Source organism: Mycteria americana, chromosome 5 (genome assembly GCF_035582795.1).
Source record: "Mycteria americana isolate JAX WOST 10 ecotype Jacksonville Zoo and Gardens chromosome 5, USCA_MyAme_1.0, whole genome shotgun sequence".
NCBI lineage: Eukaryota > Metazoa > Chordata > Aves > Ciconiiformes > Ciconiidae > Mycteria > Mycteria americana.
The window spans coordinates 18,241,280-18,259,433 of record NC_134369.1 but is presented as its reverse complement, the minus strand read 5'-3'; the positions used below and the strand labels follow the sequence as shown (position 1 = coordinate 18,259,433).

The following is an 18,154-nucleotide window of genomic DNA, read 5'->3' as shown; positions in this document are numbered from 1 at the left end:
AAAGGAGGATTGGTACCAAATGTGTTTAGGGAAGATGCTAAGGTACAGCCGCTGTGGATGGCAAGAATCATGTTATTGCTGTTGGGAGGATTTTAGACTGGTGTTTCTCAGAAATCTGAGCTAACCAGTGTTGCACTTAGCATTTTGCTGGGCGTGGATCGAGATATGCAGTAATGAACAACATGAAGGATCAGCAGGTGCCACAAATGAGGTTATTTATAAGCAGAAAATGCTACAGTTTGGATGTATTTACTCTCTGAAACTATAACTCTCCAGCAAAAGCTATTAGTCTACACTGGAAGAAAATGTCATACAGTGGTGATTATGTTGACACCAGACTGTCACTTTTGACACAGGGATAGCTGCCTTGTGTTTCCGTATTGTAAAGGCACAAAATGCTGAAACCTTATCTTGGGACCTAGGAGCTGCCTCACATCTTGTATTTCTAGGTTCATTACACTAGAGTTGGAGCTGTTTTTAACTGTCCCGCTGTTGGTGCCTCTGTCCCAGCTCTGCCACCAGTCATGCTGCAAGGACCCCTGCCCTAGAGCCAGGTGCCATCAGAAATGTTCCCTCTCCATCACCTGGACTTGCTCTGGGCAACACAGAGGGCAACGTGCTGGTAGTCACCCTGTGCCTTAGGCATATCAGTGCTGTCAGGGATGGGACAGAAACATGGATGGCCCAGCAACAAGTTGCGGAGACAGACACCAGCACGGATTACTTAGAGTAGTACAACACCCAGCTCTTTGCACTCTACAATAGGAAATATAGCCGACAGCAGGCAACAGGACTAGCATTGCGAAGAGCAAAGCAGAGAGCACCAGCCCAGCCCAAAACTACTCGTGAAGCTGGGAGCCCTCATAACTGCACGTGTGTACCCTGCAGAGCTGTGTGGGACTGCATGAGTGTGCTGCAAGAGCATCGACCCTCTAGGCTTTCTTCACGTGGTGGGAATTTCATCCACACACAGTGGCCAAGAGACTGCAGGCAGCATGGAGTCACACACACTCATTCTGCAAGAGAGAAAAAGAGCTTTAGTATGTTTAAGTGTCCAGGGTTTGTCCTTTTATGTGCATTTTGGGGTACATGCAGTGGTCTTTGGATGGTCAGGCTGTCTGCATCTGCATGGGGCTCAGGAGTATCCAGACACACACAAAGCTTTGGCTTTTTGTGCGCTCAGCAGGGGCTGCTGCCTTGTCAATCCCTTCCTAAAAACCTTCTTTTCCAGCTGCTGGGGTTGTCCATTGCCACACTGAGCACAGTCACCCACTACGGGCTCCATTTCACCCTCATCAGTGACATCTCCCTGGAGAGCAACTCCTACAGGGTCATCCACCATGCAGGTACGTTGCAGTCGCATCCCAGCAAGACCTTTGGTGAACCCAGGAGCTGCAAAATCCCCCAGAGCAGTCAAAGGAAATGCAGAGGCATCGCAGAAGGAGACGGGCTGGCTTTTGGAGGATTCACTAGAGCTAATGCAGTCCCACAGACACTTTTTTCTGTATCAGACCCGCATGCCTGGCACTGAAGGGTGTTGTGGGAACCCAGGGTGCTCAGGTGCTGCTGCATTTGCTCCTGTCCCTCTATTCACTGTCTCCCCATCCTTTCCCTGTTCTGCAGTGAAAGCATGGGGCAGGGGTCAGCCAAAGCCAGACCTAAAGGTGCAGTGGGGCTGGAAGGGCCCTGGGAGCGTGGGAAGAGGGACTGTTACAGGCGTTGTAGCAGAGCATAGAAAACTGAAGCTGGGAGGAGAAATGCATGGAAACACCTATTTTTGGAGGAAATGTAGGGTTTTTTCCCTACACAAGGGAGAAATATAAACTGAGTCTTGGGTACAAGGCTAGAGCAAAGAGATGAGAACAGCCTAGACACTAAAATACTTCGCTCGCCTCTGCTGCACTTGGATCTGCTTCTTCTCCCAAGCTATACTCTGGGCTTAAACATGCTCTTACCCTCTCTAGATCCTGGTTCTCAACTTCAGTTTAACAAGGCAGGTGTAAAACCCATGTTAGTCCAAAGCTAAGGTACAGACCTCCCCCTTTCCCACACACGCCAGGGACTATATAGATTGGACTTAATGCAGCCTTGCAGGCTCTCCCTTCCCAGCCACCCCTCTCCAGCGATGTTTCCACTTGCTTTGCTTGCAAGCGTCACGTCTTTGGACGGTTAGCCCTGAGTGAAGGCTGCAAAGCCCTTCGCAGCGCTGTGGTCCCTGAGCCCTACCCTGGGGTACCAGCTGTGACCCTGCCTTAGCCAGGAGGAAACCGGAGGGCAAGTGTTGCACCAGATTAGCAGTGCATGAAGTCCTGATAGGGGCCATGGGACAGCTGCTGCGCATCAGCACCCCCCATTCAGGGGGATCCTTATCGGAGCACTGAAATTATTGACAGCTTGTGGTCTGTTGGGTGGACTGACACCCTTTTAGGGTGCTTTGCTCTGCTGGAGCTGTGGGAACCACTCAGAGGTTTACAGCCCTGCTGGACAAGCAAACATACACAGATGGGGGGTACTGAATAAATTATAAAACAATTTCAGTTCTGCAACATGGTCCTCTTGGACAAGCTCCCCAAAATGCACTTTTTGGCCCCTCTCTGGGCGAAAGCATCAGACCAGGCCTCTGTTAGCCCCAAAGTCTTGGTGTCTGACCGCAGCTCCCATGTCCGACTTCCTTCCAGCTTTCTACTTTGGGATCTGCCTCAGCATGACCCTGATCCTCGCAGCCCTGCTGAGCTCTGCTGCCACGGTGCGGGAATCGCAGTGCCTCACCGCCATGGTGCGTATCAGGAGGGACTGCCTGGGAGGGGCTTTTTGTAACCTTGGGCTGATACCCTTAAAATGTGGTGCTGGGGGCTGTTTTGCCTTGTGCCCAGGAGCATGCATGCCTGGGGAAGGACATCCTGATGCTCCACCCTGTGCTGCAAGGGGACATTTTTGTAAAAGGCATGACCTTGTAGAGCTCTTCCAGCTGAGGACTGCATCCTTCTGCGCCTTGTTTCTTTTGCCAAGGTGCTGTGTATGCAGCTTTCAGAGAAGGGTCAAAGGGAGGTGTTTTTCTGCCAAAGCAATTGCAGTGATGACGATTCCCAGCATATTTTTTGTCCTCACCAAGTCAACACGTGGTTTGTGTGGGAAAACCTTAGCAGTGCGATTTTGAGTCCCATGTTGTTCCTCTGACTTGTGACAGTAAAGTTAGCCTCCCTCTTTCCCCCCTCACTGCAAACATCCACCACAGTGATGGTGCAGGGTGTATAAAGCATTGCAGCAGGCACGAGGGCTTTGGGCCCAACCCTCAGTTTCAGCCTCCAAGGAGAAAGCAGAAGGGTACCACAAGAGCTGAACTGCCACCTTTCTCCTCTCCATCATCCACAGAGAAGTGCCTGTTTGGGCCCAGACCGCTCCAGCATTAGTAAACTGGACTGTGAGCTCAGGTCCAGCCTGCACACAGGGTTTAGTCTGAACACAGCAGCTTCCAGCCTCGAGGCTGGAGGGATGAGCAGAAAAGCACTGCTCACTGCATGTTCGCCTGTGTTGTATGAAGGGCAGGAGTTAACAGGTAGGTTGCTGTGCATGAAGCCATGCTTAATATAAAATAATTGCATTGCTGTCATACATAAACTAGCTTTCAAGACATTTATCTAATCTATGTAATTAGGGAAAACGATACTGATGGTGGAATGAGAAGCAGACACCTTTAAAACTTAGTGCAAAGCAGCTACTGAAGTTAATGTTTTCACTTTCTCATGACGCAGTCTTCCTCTCTCTGTCTGAGACGCTCAAAGGGGCCTCAGTGACACAGTTCCCATGAATACTGCTAGCAGAGTACGTATAATTCCCCTCTCTTTCGCTGAAGTATATTTTCGTGCGTGCCTGCAATTACGACATCTAAAACAACAGACGGGTATGTGTAGGCTAGGGAGATTGTCAGGGCTGCCTGAAAATATAGTTGAATTTCTCTATAATGTGTATTCGGTTGCCTTACTCTGCGTGCAGTATGGTTTGGGACATGCTGCTAGTAAAAGACATTAAAATTATAGCTGTTTCCTGAAGGGATAGTTGAAGAAAAACATATCCAGCGAACTCCAGCATTGCTGTCCCTCCTCCAAGGGCCACCTGATGCTGCTCTCTTTTCCCCTTGCCGTGGGTGTCAGGGCGAGCAGGTCCTTTCCTCCAGCGCCCCGTGGACTCCCCCAGCCCGGCCAGTTTGGTGTAACACAGCCAAGCTCTGGCCACCAAAGAAACCCCTGGCTGGCAGAAACCCCAAACCAGCTATTTACTTTTCTCTGTGGCTCCTAGGGCATCCTGTTCGCTTTGCTTTAGCATCCACAGTCTGGTCCTCTGGGGGAGGTGGCCGTCTTCATTTTGGATCTCTGATGATACCGTTGCAGTGAAGACAGGGCATCGTTTCCCTGTGGGAAGAGGAGGAAGGCTGCGAGGCGCTTTCTCCGCGGCTGTGGCGACGAGGCATCCCTCCCACTCCGCTCTCAGCAGGGACGGCGGGGTGCCCCTCGGTTGCCTTCAAGCTGCGTTTCCACCCTCTCCGGCAGCGTGCGAAGGTGCAGGGCAGGGTGCGAGGGGGGGCAGCTCGCACCCGGGCGAGGGCCCGCTCCACCGCGGCGCTTTCCCGGCAGCGGCCGGCCCGGCTGCGCCTCCGCCGCTGGAGGGGGCCGCGGGCCCGCCGAGCTCCCCGCTCCCCGCCGCGCCGGGCCGTGGCACTCGGCGCCGGGAGATGCCGGGGAAGGGCACTGGGCAAGGGAGCAGCCACCGTAACCACTGCTGGGGGTGGCGTGTCCCCAGCCCTTCAGAAATTACCGGGGGGCGCTGGCAAATGCCCGAGAGCTGGTCACCAGCAACTTTTTCCTCTGCTCCTTGTTCAAGGAGCTCATCGGCACCTGAAATCACATAGGGGAGCTTTGCTTACTCCTATAAATTGCATCCCCCGGTCTAACTGTCAGTATCTTACGGCAAGGACCAGCCTGCTGCTTGTTTTCCCACCAGTTGCTACCCCCTCCCAAGGCTCTTATTTAATCTCTGATCTGCAAGCAAGAAAAGCCGGCAGGGAGAGCCAGCCCCTCATGGCTGCGGTGAGATGTAATCGCAGGCAGGAGTGGGGCTCAGCCCTGTGGGGCTCTGAAACTTGGCGGTGTTGCATCCTGCCCTGCTGATCCCCGCTGGGCTGTAGCTGGCAGAAGTGTGCAGCCCCCTGCTTGTAGCTTTTTTTTCTGCTTGTTAATAGAGAGGATTTTTCACCTTCCCCCACTATTGATTTTAAAGGACTTTTCCTCCCCTGCAAAGTGTGTGTCTTGTTTAGAAGACCATTTAATTCACTCTTTAATCAAAGAGGGAAGACACCGGATTATTGGTGCCTGACATCTGTGGCTGTATAGCAAACCGAGCCACACTCGGGGGATGTCTGCATCAATGTGGCTAATCCACCACAATGCCCCTTGGTAAACCAGCTACCCTGGGGAAATGCTAGCCAGGATGCAGATGGGCTTAGAGGAGCATTACCCTGGCCATTGGCTTGGGTGGATCCCATCTCCTTCTTGTGCCTCAGTTTCTCTACTGACTTTTTTTTTTTTTTTTTTTTTTGGTGTCTATTTAAATTATAAGTGCTTACCCTGCCTGGCTATCTGGAGGTTTGTGTGTATACAGAGGAGGGGGCCTCGGTCTTTGCAGGCCTTACTAGTGCTGTCCTAATAATGATAATGGGTGCACAGTGGTTAGAAACCAGAACAGGTCAAATTGGTTAAAGCACACATATCTCAGGAGTTTGTCCCATAGCTGCATTAGCAGCATCACCAGAGCTGACAGATGCCCCTGTGCATCCACTGACACTTGCGAGGAAGCTGGTTTCTAGAGAGTAACTGAGAACTTAAGGATAAAAAAAAGGTTCTAAAATCCTGGACTATTATCCCCAAAGCTCCTCTTAAACAGGGAGAGTAGTGACAGGTTTATTGACTGTCCTCCAGCTATAGTTCTGGCAAGCTCTGCTTTTTGGTGATCCGTGGTCCATCATGCAGTCAGTCCTGAACATAAACATCCTGCAGCTCTCGTGGCCCCTGAAGGCCATATCACTGTTGAAGGGGAGGAGAAGGAAGGAAAACTGCCGTTTTGCTAGTACTGCTTGTACAAAGGAAAGACTCTGGCTCCAGTGGGGTTTAAGGCACGGTGTGCTGGTATCTGGTCAGACAAAGAGAGGGGAGGGAAAAAAAAAAGCAGGGACCACATGCCAACCAGAATATCCAGCTGAAATTCTTATACCTTAACTTTCCAGCCTAAAAAGAAATGCTCTTCTAGAGCAAAATTTGTGTTGAGGAGCAGCTGTTGCAAGCACCAGTTCCAAACAATTTCTGTGGTAAAAAAGCCTCAGTGAATGCCCGATATAACCCAGTTTTTCACTGAGAGTGATGTGCCAGTAGGGCCAGCACACAGCACAGGCTGTTTGCTTTACTGTTCCCAGATGTGTCATTGTAGGCAAGTGTGTAGAGGGTCCTTAATAACACCACAGTGCACTTCAGCATCTGGCTTTAACAATGAATCTGTCTCCCATGCTCTCCCTCGTGGTGCAGCACTCCTGAGCGAGGCATCTGTGCACTGGTGGTCCCCGGGGAGCAGGCACCGGCAGAGCTGATGTGCTCAGTTGGACCCAAGGATGGCTTCCTCCTTTGGACTGAGATCACTGGCTCGTGTCTGCTATGTGGAAAGGCAAAAACATCGTGTGCTTTTAGATGAACTGGGTCAGGGAGGGAGGCATGCAACCTGATGCATGCAATCTGAAATTAGCTCCCCTCTTCCCCGCCGCTGGGCTGTGAAGTCTGGCAGGGAGCTGGCCCTTGCAATGGCCACAGCAGCACCAAAAAGTAGCTGGAGCTGAGCAGGGCACAGGTCAGCTCCTTCCCTGGGAGTGTGGGGGTTTGGCAGAGCTGCTGAACCCAGTCTGAGCTAAAGGATCCCTTCCTCATCTGAAGCGGACCCCCTTAACCAAAGGGGAAGCATCAGAAAGGTGAATTAAAAGATACACCAGCCAACAGACAAGACGCTGTTTCTGCGGATTCTGCCAAGTCTCTCGAAGACAAATTGTTCCTTGCAGCAAGGATGGGAACAAGGTCATTCATAAAAGAGTAATTGATGTCTGGCTGGTGACAGCCCTCCGTGCGGCTGATGTGGCTGCCTCCTGCACAGGGAGCAGGCAGCAGGCCCTGGCTGGCTCCAAGGAGCTCCAAGGGTCTGGGACATGGTGAACCAGCCTCGACCCTTCCACATTTGTATGCAAACTACGCGTTGCCTTTTTCTTTTTTCCTCCAAATATCTTCTAATGTAATTAGAAAGTTGCTCTTCCAAATGGCTTTTGGCTGGGAAGGGAAAAAGCAGCTTATAATTCATTTATAAGATGTTCTCGGAGCCATGTAATTGCTCCACACCGGCTGGATGAAGGGGGAGCTTCCCAAGGGGCCGCGTCTCGGTATTCCCAGAGCAGCTAGACAGAAATAAAGGGAGAGCCAATGCTGGAGGTGAAGGACTGAGATGTGGGGTGGAGCTGAGGAAGGGAAGATCAGAAGGAGGATTTTAATCTGCTGGGGTTTCTGGCCCCAGAGAGATGTCGTAAGTGCTGGAGCTGGTGGGGGAAGGAAGGGAGAGCACGGCGGGGGAAGGGGGAGAAATCTGGGTGGTGCCACTGGCACGCTCTTGTTCTCACTCTCCAGGTTCATGGTGGGTCCTCTCGATTAAACCTTTACTGGAACGATGTGCAGAAGAGCTTTCACGTTGCTATCAGTGCTGGTTTTTTCATCTGCCATAATTTTCTCTTTTTTTTCTTGTCTTTGAGCTTGATTTTGGTGAAAACATTGACTTTGTTACGCTATTTGTTTGGGGGGGGAAGTTGTTGGAGGAGGTGCAAAATGCAGGGTCTGGTCCTACTGAGGAGCAACCTGAAATGCCCATATAACCTCACCTCCTCCCCCTTCCAATTTGTGCTGTACCTGCAGGGGTTGAACCGCACACCCTGGTTGGGTTCGCGCTTGGTCATGCTGTGCTTTCGTCTGTGGCTTTTCCTCATCTTCACTACTTATATCCCCCTTGTCACGTCAGCGTTTGATCAGACTTTCCTTTCATATCCTTTAGGGTCTTCTGTTATCCCATTTCAGCTCTTGGCAAGGCAGCGAGTGATCTCACCACCTATATGGCCAGCCATCTGCCAAAAAATTAAAAGGAGAGACTGGACATACATAATTTAAGGTTTTTCTTAAGAGCCGTACCAGGGTTTTCCCTAGCGTCTGATGCAGAGCCTGAAGCAAGGCAGCCCCGAAAAAGTGGTGAAATGCCAACAGCAGTCTTGTTCCTGGAGCAAAGTCCCCAGGCAGGACATTGTCCTGCTGCGAGCAGAGAAACACAGCAGGCAGCAAATGGACAAGAACCAGCAAAAGGCAGTTTATTGGCATGTTCACGTTCATTTCCAGGATTTAAAGTAACACATTTTCCTTTCTTGCTGCATACGGAGGAGTTTGGGGCTTTTTTTTTTTTTTAAAAACCATACTTTTTAAGCAAAAGTTTTTTGGTGAAGCAGAACTGCTAGCAGCAACGCTCTTCTTCCTCTCCTTACGTCTGAATGTGACAAACTTTCATGAAAGATTTACTCTTTTTAAAGTGATTTCAGCTGTATCATACTATTAAAACATTCACAGAAAAAAATCAGAAACCAAAATAAGTTGCAGTCAGTTGGGTAATTTTCCCCTGCCTCATAACTTCTTGTTGAAGAGGGACAGTTGCATGGAAAAACTTGTAAGGGCAATAATTTTCGACGGGTGCTTATTCATCATCTTTTGCCATTCCAAGACTAAGCTGTGGATTCATATTTGATGAATCCACATTTGGCTTTCAAAGGCTTTACAGGCATTTTTTTTCTTCCTTTTTTTAATTATTGTTTTAATATGAACAAGATCCTTTGGTCCAGCTGTCACAACAGGCAAACACTGTTTACATCAGGGGGTTTTTTTGGATCAGGTCTGTTCAAATAAAGAGACAACACATCTAACTTCCAGCTCTGCAAGCCTAGAGAAGAAGACAAAAGCCAAGCCGCCTCCTGCATCGTTGCCGTTATTGTTTAGACACTTCAGGGTCAGTTGCCGGCCTTGATTATATTTCTGTCATCCTTTTGTCTAACTAGGATGGAGCTGATTTAAGGAAGGCGGCTTGGCCATGCAGCTGCCACTTTGCTAACCGGGTAAAGCCCAGCTCCTTTTCCAGAGCAGGTTGCTCTCCATCGCGATTACTTGCTTCTTTATGGACTATTCACGTGGGTTTTCCCCTCTTTGAAACGGATAGCCAAGTTCTAAACATGGGGGATTGAACCCCCTCAGTAAGGAGGTGCTGTTCTGGGGCACAGTCCTGCTGCAGAAGAGGAGCATACTGTAAATGTTTTTCTCTCCTTTTTTTTTTTTTCCCCAAGGGGAATTTGGGCAGAATAGGTTAACCGCTCCGCAGGAAGCCGGGTGCTTTTTTGGTCAACCCCTTCAAACAGCCACAGTATAATTAGAGGGCTCCTGACAGAGAATCACATTATTATCCATCTAATTTCTTTTAAGTAACCAGCATTATGAGGTATATTAAAAGAAGGGGATGTTTAGCTCTAACTTTAACTAAACTTGCTCAAACGAGCGTATTAAATGTGTCCCAATGGTGTTTTCAAATGGCTGCTTTTCTCCCCATGCTGTAACTGATGATATTTTTCCTCTTTATCCTCAGGGATTTTTCTGTTTTGCTCTGGCCTTCTGTGGATTGATCCCAGCTGCCTGCTGGAGATACACGCACAGCACAGAGGTAAGCCTCGGCTGCTAGGAAATACCACCAGCATCTCGTCAGATGGAGGTTTTTTTGTAGCAACGATTTCTCCCATAAAAGGGACATCTGGTGGTAATTAAGCCGTCCATGCCGAGGTCTATCAGATGCACACTCTGTTGCATCCGTCCTTTGCGAGAACGGGGCCGCCTTCATCAGCTGCCTGATGGGGTCATCTGAAGGGAGAAGCTACGGAAACCCTCACGCAGGGCAAATGCTTTGTCCTGAAGGCAAAACAAACGCAAGTCTCATTTTAAATAGCTTTGAGATTTTTTTTTTGCAGGGGATGTTTGTTTTGTTTTGTTTTGTTTCGTTTTGTTTTGTTTTGTTTTGTTTTAAATGAGATGCTTGACTTTTCAAAAGTCATTTCCAGCTAGCTCTAATTCCTTCTAGCGTCAGTTGGGAGCCTCTATTCAAAGGCAGTGGCAGGTTCTGACTGTTCAGGTTGTCTCTGGCAATGGCCAGGAGAAACACCCAGGAGATGTGTTTATTAACCTGAAGCAGTAAAAACACTAGTGTGAAAAATGGTGGTTTGTGTTGCGGTCATGCTGGACCAGAAAGAGAAGATTGTATGCAGTCAAATTTGCCAGAAAGTTGGGTTTTGAATTGTTAACCCAGAGCTTTCTGGTACTGTGGTAGAGAGATGGTGTTGGAGATGCAAGGTGCTGGGGAAGTCAAGTCGAGGCGTGCCGGGTGGCTAAGGGACAGCCCTGTGCATCGCAGTGGGTACCCTTACGCCAGGGCCGGGATGCCCCTGGGGCCAGGGTAGCAGGCTGCTGGAGAAAGCAGAAATTGAACTTAATATTTAGTAGCCTAAAGAAGTTTAGACTTTTTTTTAACCCTTCCCTGATCTGATATCATTTGCTTTTTGTATATTTATTCCTCGCCTCATTCAGAGGAATTTGTTGCCGCTTGGTCTTAATTCCCCTTTCTGCATCCCCACACTCAAAATAAAAAAATTTAAGAGACTTAGGGCTGCAAAAAAATCATGAAAGCAGAACACTGGTATTGTAGGCAAGTATCCAAATTATCTAACAGTAATTCAGATAAGTGTTTAGGACTTTGATAGACGTTTCATGCAGCAGGTCGGTCCCCATCTCCATTTTGCTCCTCCTCAGCCCCAGGCATGTGCTGCAACCTGCAATGCTCTGGCCAGCAACGAGGATATGAGAACATGAAACATCATCCCAATGGATCAGGGTCGCGTTGATGCTGCCAGCTGATCTCTTTAGGGTTACAGACATTGTGGGGGATTGAAGACCAGTGTGTCAGGAAAAAAGCGTCGGAAGGGATTTTGTTCTGTGCTGGAGGAGCGGTCCATCAAAACCCCAAAGACTCGATCCATGCTAGGACTCCGGCAATTGCACTTCTCAGGGACAAGAAACCCTGTCCCATAACGGTTTGGTGTCCTGTGCAAAAATTAAAATCCAGTCCTTTTGGAAGCAGAAATCTAAAGGGCAAAGTCAAGGTTAAGGTGAGGGGTAAGTTCCTGCTTCTCTAGAAAGTTTGTCCAGAGCTAACCAGTGGCCACAGTAGCTGAACGTCCTTTGAAATATGCAGATGGCTACTCTGGATCAGACCAAAGGTACCCGCTCTCAGACAGGCACACCCGCTGTTGGCCAGGTAGGAGCATAAAAACCCAGCGAGCATAAAGCAATGCTTTTTCAGATGCCAACAGCTTGTGGCTCAGGTGCCTGCTGGTGGCACCTGCTTGTGCCTTTGCCTGTAATCCTCTCAGTGGATTTTTCCTCCATGAATTTGTCCAGCTGCTTTGGAAATGTTAGGGTGAGTGCTGATGGCACAGCAGTATCTTTTACCTCTACACTTAGCTGGCTGAAACAGATTCAGTCAGAGCTGAGACCTCCATGAAAAAGAGTCTTTGCACAGCCTCTGCATGTATTTTCCCAGGTTTCAGGCAAAACTATCAAAATTTGTTATTTTCACGCTAACAATTTAATATGGAAATAATTTTGTTTTCATGACCAGCACAGAAGGGAGGCCTCGAGCACAGTTTCCTCCTTCTTCTGCAGAAGTTTGTAATGAGAGATTTAAACAAAAGCTGTGTTAGTGAAGGAGAAAAGGCACCAGAAAGTGTGTCTGGTTGGTCTTGTGAAATTGCGTTATCCAAATAGACTACTTAGTTATACTTTTTAATCCACAAACATGGAGCAGGGTGTAAAAAGGCTGCAAGAAAAAGTTGTGTATTGGGTTAATACAGGGATGTGCCATTCAGAAAATATTTTGCTGAAAATATTTAAAGGAGAATGACTTTCTCTGTATATCTCTTAATCACTACATCTGTTTTTACTTCAAATTATTTTCCTGTTTTTGCTTTAAGTGCCCTGCCCATAAATGCACCCATGTGTTATGGTTAACTTTAGTAGTTGGTTGGGTTTCTTTAAGCAAAAGGATTTCCACTAGGCAAAACAAGGGTTTTTTGTAAAATGTTTACTTTCTGGATAAAGAAAACCAGCAGTGTTTCTGACAACAGAAAAATTAAAATACCATTAGAGATCGTCTTGGGTCTCTCTGCTTTCTCAAATGCAAAGAGAAACAGGGAATATAAATGAGGAAAGATTTAATTAGGAGTGTCACTTACAAAACATACGGAAATTCGGTTTCGCTTGAAAGGTAACCTGTCTCACCAGTGAGAGAAATGCAGATGTGAGAGAGAAATGCAGATGTGACTCCCCCTCCAGGACAGAAAGACAGGTAGTGCAGTGGCACAGAAAACCAAATGGAGCAGGGGGGAGATTCCTGAAGTCTCATTATAGAGCCGTTTGTTTGTCTGAGTTTCTTAAAGTAAAGAGCTAAATTAAAGCAGGTGTCCTCCCCCAGCCTACTGCATGTTGGTACTGTCAGAAATAGTTAATTGCGGTAATACGGGGGAAAAAATCAAACTCAGCCAAATTGACAGGTGTCTTGTAAGCCTGATGGGATGTACACAGCTACCAAGAAAGGAAGAGAAATCGGGGATGTAAAACTGAATACAGATGAATATGCCCATTACAGATGCCTGAATCAGTGCCTCTGAGAGCACCGAGGGGCTACTGCCCCCATGTTCACGGCTAAAACAAAAATTTGCATTTTTTCCATGCAAAACACATTGACTTTCCAGTGAAAAGCCAGACAGAAAATCAGCCTGTTGCATTTGGACATGCCAGCTGGGAGCTGGCGTTGGTAGATCCCATCCTCTCCCACCCCACGGGTGAGCTGCCAAACGCAGACAGCGCTGAAAGCGGAGCCCTCCCTTCCCTCTGCAAGCCGAGAGACGGGAGGTCCCTCCTGCACCAAACCACGGCAGATGCTCACAGTGGTTTACTCCTCTTGATCAAAAAAAAAAAAAAAAAGAAATCTAAATTTCCTTCATAAAGCAGACCCTTCTTACAGAAAATCATCTAAAATGGAAAAGCCCAATTTTCAGCTGAAAAATTGTTTTGATGGTTATGTTCAAGAGGCAGTAGATAGAAATGTCATTTGAACATGATGAAAGCAAGATGCCCTTTTTGCCTTTGTGACTCCTTTAGAGGCCTGTTTACAGTACTTCTTACAGAGAAGCTATGCAAGACAGGGGAAAAAGAAGAGTTATTTGTAAATGTTCGATATTCTCAGACATGGGCACTGTAAACAAACTGTGAATCTTCTCATTTCCCGTTCTTTTCTGATTTTGTGACCTTCTGTAGTTCCTGAATGAATTCTTTCAGAAAGATGCCATGTGTTTTAATTTCAAGTTACCTGCATCCCAGATAGACTCAGTGTCACCTGTCTTTATTCTTAAAATAACATATACCAGACATGCAAAAATAATGACTCTGAGGTTTATTGTGCTTTACCCTAAAAGGTTGATCCCTCTGTTCAGCACTGTAATTATTCCTGCTCTACTGACCCATCCATGTGGCCAGTGAATGGGTTTTGTGAGGTCCAGGCCTCCTCCGTACTGTCTTCTCAGGCTGCTTTGTACCGTCTGTCTGCGTTAAAGTACTTTTAATGAGCAACTAATAAACTACTCGTTCGCAAAGTATGTTTGCTTGGTAGGTTCTGCAAAGAAAATGGTGAAGAAAATGGGGAAGAACAAATAAGTCAGAGTAACATCCCCGATCCTCTCCCTGTGTTGCCAGGATGTGTAATGCAGCCTTTCTGTTAGGGTCTACCCCCAGTTTACAAAGAAACACTTTGCCTCTTAGCCAACGGCGCTGACAGAAAAGGTGCTGCTGTCACTCGCAGAGGTGTGAAAAACTCTCTGGGCAGGTCAGCTGCTTGGAGGAAAATTTGAAATGAAAATATTTGTAATCTGGAGGTTGTTGAAAGACCTTTTCTCCTGCTAGCTGCAGTGCTGAGCCATTCACGTTTCAGTATTTTCTAGCTCGGCTTCTTCCTGAGCCCCATCCTCACCTGCTGCGCCCAGCACTCCTCCTTCACCTCTGTCCCATCACGCTCTCAAGCCCATGGCTCCAGAAACAGCCCAGCCCAGCCTCCAAGCCCTGTGAAACTTCAGTGTGCTTTTCTGCCTGGCCTGAATCACTTGAGAGAGTTGATCCCTTTCCATGTCCGACCTAGCGCAGACAAGGGTCTCCACAAGGGTGAGGAGCACGTTTGGTTGCCCTCCCTATGGCCCATCTGGTCAAAATGTGGTCTTGGTAGGAAAGTGTCACAAACCTGTCTGAGGATTGACACTGGTGGTGCAATCAAAGCAAATGAGAGAACGATGTACAAGAGAGGGCAGGGACGGTGACCTCTACACGAGCACCTTTCATGCACGGAATGATGATGTTTTCAGCTGGTTTTCAGCCACGTTAGGAAGTCCTGGTTCCTGAAGCCAAAGAGCTGAGTCTTGTTTTCCAAAGTTATTTTTATGGCAGCTCCTTTACCACAAACCGCTGCCTGTTTAGGTGAGGTCTTTTAGTCATTCCCAGCGCAGCCCAATGCGGCTGGGACCTGCGGAGAGGGATGTAGGAGAGACTTATGCCACATCTGGCACAGCTGGTGGGGGAGGCTGCTGCTTCCTCCTCCTCCGCAGCTTTCCCTCTCTCCTCACCCATTAACTGCTGCTTTAAAAACCTGCCTGGAGGGGCTGGAGGAAAGGGTAGCCTTGCAGCTGCAGTATAAAAGACTTTTGGCACCCTTGCTAGCCAACACAAAAATAGGTTTGGGGTTTTGTTCTGGGCCCTGCTGTGAAAGGGGCCGGAGGAGTTTCAATGTCACGTCATCTTCTGCTGTTCCCCTTCTCTGCAGCTGCTTAGAAGATCCTTCCAGCAGCCCTGCGATGCTGGCTCCATAAGCCGTTCAGGATGGCAGGGTGAAGGGGCAAAAATAAAATTGCTGCAACATGAAAGGACTTTTGCAGCAGAACAAGCATTCTACAGAGATTTGTTTGCAGGTAAACGTTAGCTTAAAACTGATTAAATTATGATTTCCCAACTCGGGGGAAAATTTGAAACTAAGCACTGGTGCAAATAGTTGCCCATACTTCTGGTATAAAGGCCCGATTTCCCACGTCCTTTGGATGAAGAGGTCACTTGAATTTGCACTGGCTGCAATGATATGGCAATCTCTTAATTTTCAAATGGTCTCTCAAGTTGCTGGGTGATTTCAAAAGGAGGTTTCACCAGTGGCTTTTGGCTCCACATGCCTAGAAAAGCACTAGCATCTTTGCGTTGCACTGCACGTACTCAGAGAATAAACATGAGGATTTAGCTTTTTATGGGATGGGGAACACAAACCACTCGTGCACACTCTGGTTCTCCTGCAGTCTTGCTCTGCTTGAAAATTTCTTTGGAGGAACCTGTTTGCTCTCCCCTCCTCATACTGGGAAGGAGAAACAGTCTCTTTTAAGCTTTGTTAGTAAGCAAGGTGGTATCTTTTGAGGGGGTGATTTTCTAACAGGGCCTGGGGTGCAAAGCTGGGATTAACAGTTGCAGCTGTTAAATAATGAGCATTGCTACACATGGGGCCTGTTCTTGAAAAGAGCAGCTTCCCTGCTCCCTTCCCTGCATACGGGATCAGCGCTGGTCTTCTCCTGTCTGTGGCTCTTCCTCCTAACCAGCACCTTTGCAATGCCAGACACGGCATGGCCTGGGTCCCCAGGAGGCGAATCCCGTCTTTGTGTGCTCAAAACCAGCACGTGCATGTGCATTGCTTGTTTCTGCAGGTACGCAAGGCGTGGCCCAGCACTTCCCAGGTAATTTCTTAAGTGGGATCGTAGAGGTCCTTCCAGTGGCAAACCAAGTCTGTGGTTTTTCCATGGTGCGTTCGTTTCTGTTGCTCCCACTAGCAGTGTGTGTTGGCACAAAGTCTTACAGGGTCCAGTCTGTCTCATCTGAAGGCAATACTTAAAGGCAGGCTTAAGTCCTAGAGATTTTAATGGGACTTAAACACAAGCTGAAGGTGTGTTCAGGTGCTTTCTGAAACCAGACCAGAAGCATACAGGTAGTGTCATTTTGTTTTCTGATTCAGTGGAGCTGGATCAGGATTGTAGCCACTCATGGGGGTCTTTCAAGACCGTTTGCGAAAAGCAGTGATACGACTGCCAAAACACAGTGAATAATCTGATGTCCCCCTTGCTCTTGTTGTTATTCTGCCAGGCACAATCACTTTAAAGTAAGCACCGAGCTTTCCCCAGTCTCTGGAAGTCTGGAAGTCTGGAAGTCTATGGAAAAAACAAAAAATGGGGAAAACCCCTCCTCCTTCCTTAGTGTTTTTAAATATCGTGACTCTTTCCTAGCATTTATGTTCTCATCACACATTAATGGCCTGCTCCGCCCCAGCAAGACTCTGCTGTCCTTCGTCTGACACGCCACGCAGGCATTCGCACTCACGGGTTTTATAATTTATCGTTGCCCTGACACTGAACCCACACGGCTCCATTTCTGCCGCTTTCCGTGGCAGAGTGTTAACTGGAGCTCCCGTCTCCAGCAGCGTCAGCTGTGGTACCCAAGGCCACTCGGATGGTCGCTGTCACCGTGGCACATCCAACCTTCCTGTGGCTGTAGGACGCTCACTGCAGCGGGGCAGCCGCCGCCAGCTCGGAGGTGACAGTGCTGCCCTGGGGCCAGCTCTATCGCTGATACAACTTTTTTTAAGCAAAACTCTTTTCAATGTTTTTTAATACTTTCTGTTGGGAAGCAGTCTTGCCTGGCAGTGGTTTCAAGTACTACTTGGTGAGAGAGGGGGGATGACCGAGATAATCTGACCATGATGTTGGGAGGTTCATAAATTGCTGGATTGTGTGTCTGAGTGACGGGAGCACCAAGGATCGGTGTGGGTGCTTGGCAGCATGTTGGGTTTGCAGTTCCGTTACAAAATGGACTGAAATACTTAAAGTTTGTTTAAAAAAACAACCAAACAAAAAGCAAACAAACAAACAAAACCCACCAAAACCCCAAGAGGACCTTGAAACACTGAGGCTGGAGTTACTCACAAGGGATGCAGCCCCAGATCTAGAGGATTTAGGGAAAAAACTTGTTGGTGTTGATTAACTGCTTGCCTGGGGTTTCTATGCTTCCCTGCAAAGCATCTGGTGCTCTGCCACAGTCACAAAGCGATGCTCCTGGCTGCACCCGAGTAGCACAGAGGTGGCCTCGGGGCTTTGTGGCTTGGTTGAGCATGGGGCTGTGATGTCCCCCGGCCCACCGGCTGAGTGGGTTGTATAGCGCCCATACAGCTAGATTTTTGCTGTTGTTTTGGGGTGTGGAAATGGGAAATGAGGAGGACGTGAGCAGTGTAACAGCTCAGCACTTTCTGCTGTTTTAAATGTTTTGCGCAAGGACCCGATGGAAGTGCTGGGATCAGAGAGAAACAGCTTTGTAAGGCTTCACTTTTCCTGAATTTTTGGTTCCACGATGGTTTTTGTTCTCTCTCCCTCTGTGTATTCGCTCAGTGATGGACCAAAAGATGGTCAGGGGTTGCCTGGTCCTCTTCCAATACCAGAAAGTGAAGGGAAGCGCATGAGTTATTAAAAAAAAATTATGTGTGTGTGTGTATGTTCGTGTATATATATACTGGAGAAAAAAGGTGAAAACCGTTTAGGTAAAAGCCTCATCTGGGTCTTGCTCTTCTCGCATCAGTGGTCCCCAGTTAACCACCAGCAGTCAGAGGGCGAGCAGCACCTTCTCATCTTGTGCAATTTTCCATGGGGGGGCCTCAAAGGCCGCTTTGGTTTGCAGCGCTGGCCGGATTTCTGCAGCTGGGATTGACTGGCTTCAGGAAAGCTGGAGAGGAGGAGGGCTGACATTCTATTAAGGAAATATAAAGCTGCAGCAAGTTGTAATGACTGTGTTAGATACAGCAATGGAGGCCTCGCCAAGCACGGGGCGGGGGG

The 18,154-nt window shown here is 48.2% G+C and overlaps 1 protein-coding gene across 3 annotated transcripts in view; it reads left to right on the top strand.

Annotated features, from left to right (window-relative positions):
* The window catches only part of TSPAN32 (tetraspanin 32), a 32,650-nt gene that overhangs the window by 978 nt on the left and 13,518 nt on the right, over positions 1–18,154 (top strand). For all 3 annotated transcript variants that reach the window (XM_075501457.1, XM_075501456.1, XM_075501455.1), the window contains exons 2-4: positions 1,232–1,346; positions 2,679–2,776; positions 9,745–9,819. In XM_075501457.1, coding sequence (XP_075357572.1) covers positions 1,232–1,346; positions 2,679–2,776; positions 9,745–9,819 — 288 coding nt within the window. The remainder of the gene's footprint in view (positions 1–1,231; positions 1,347–2,678; positions 2,777–9,744; positions 9,820–18,154) is intronic.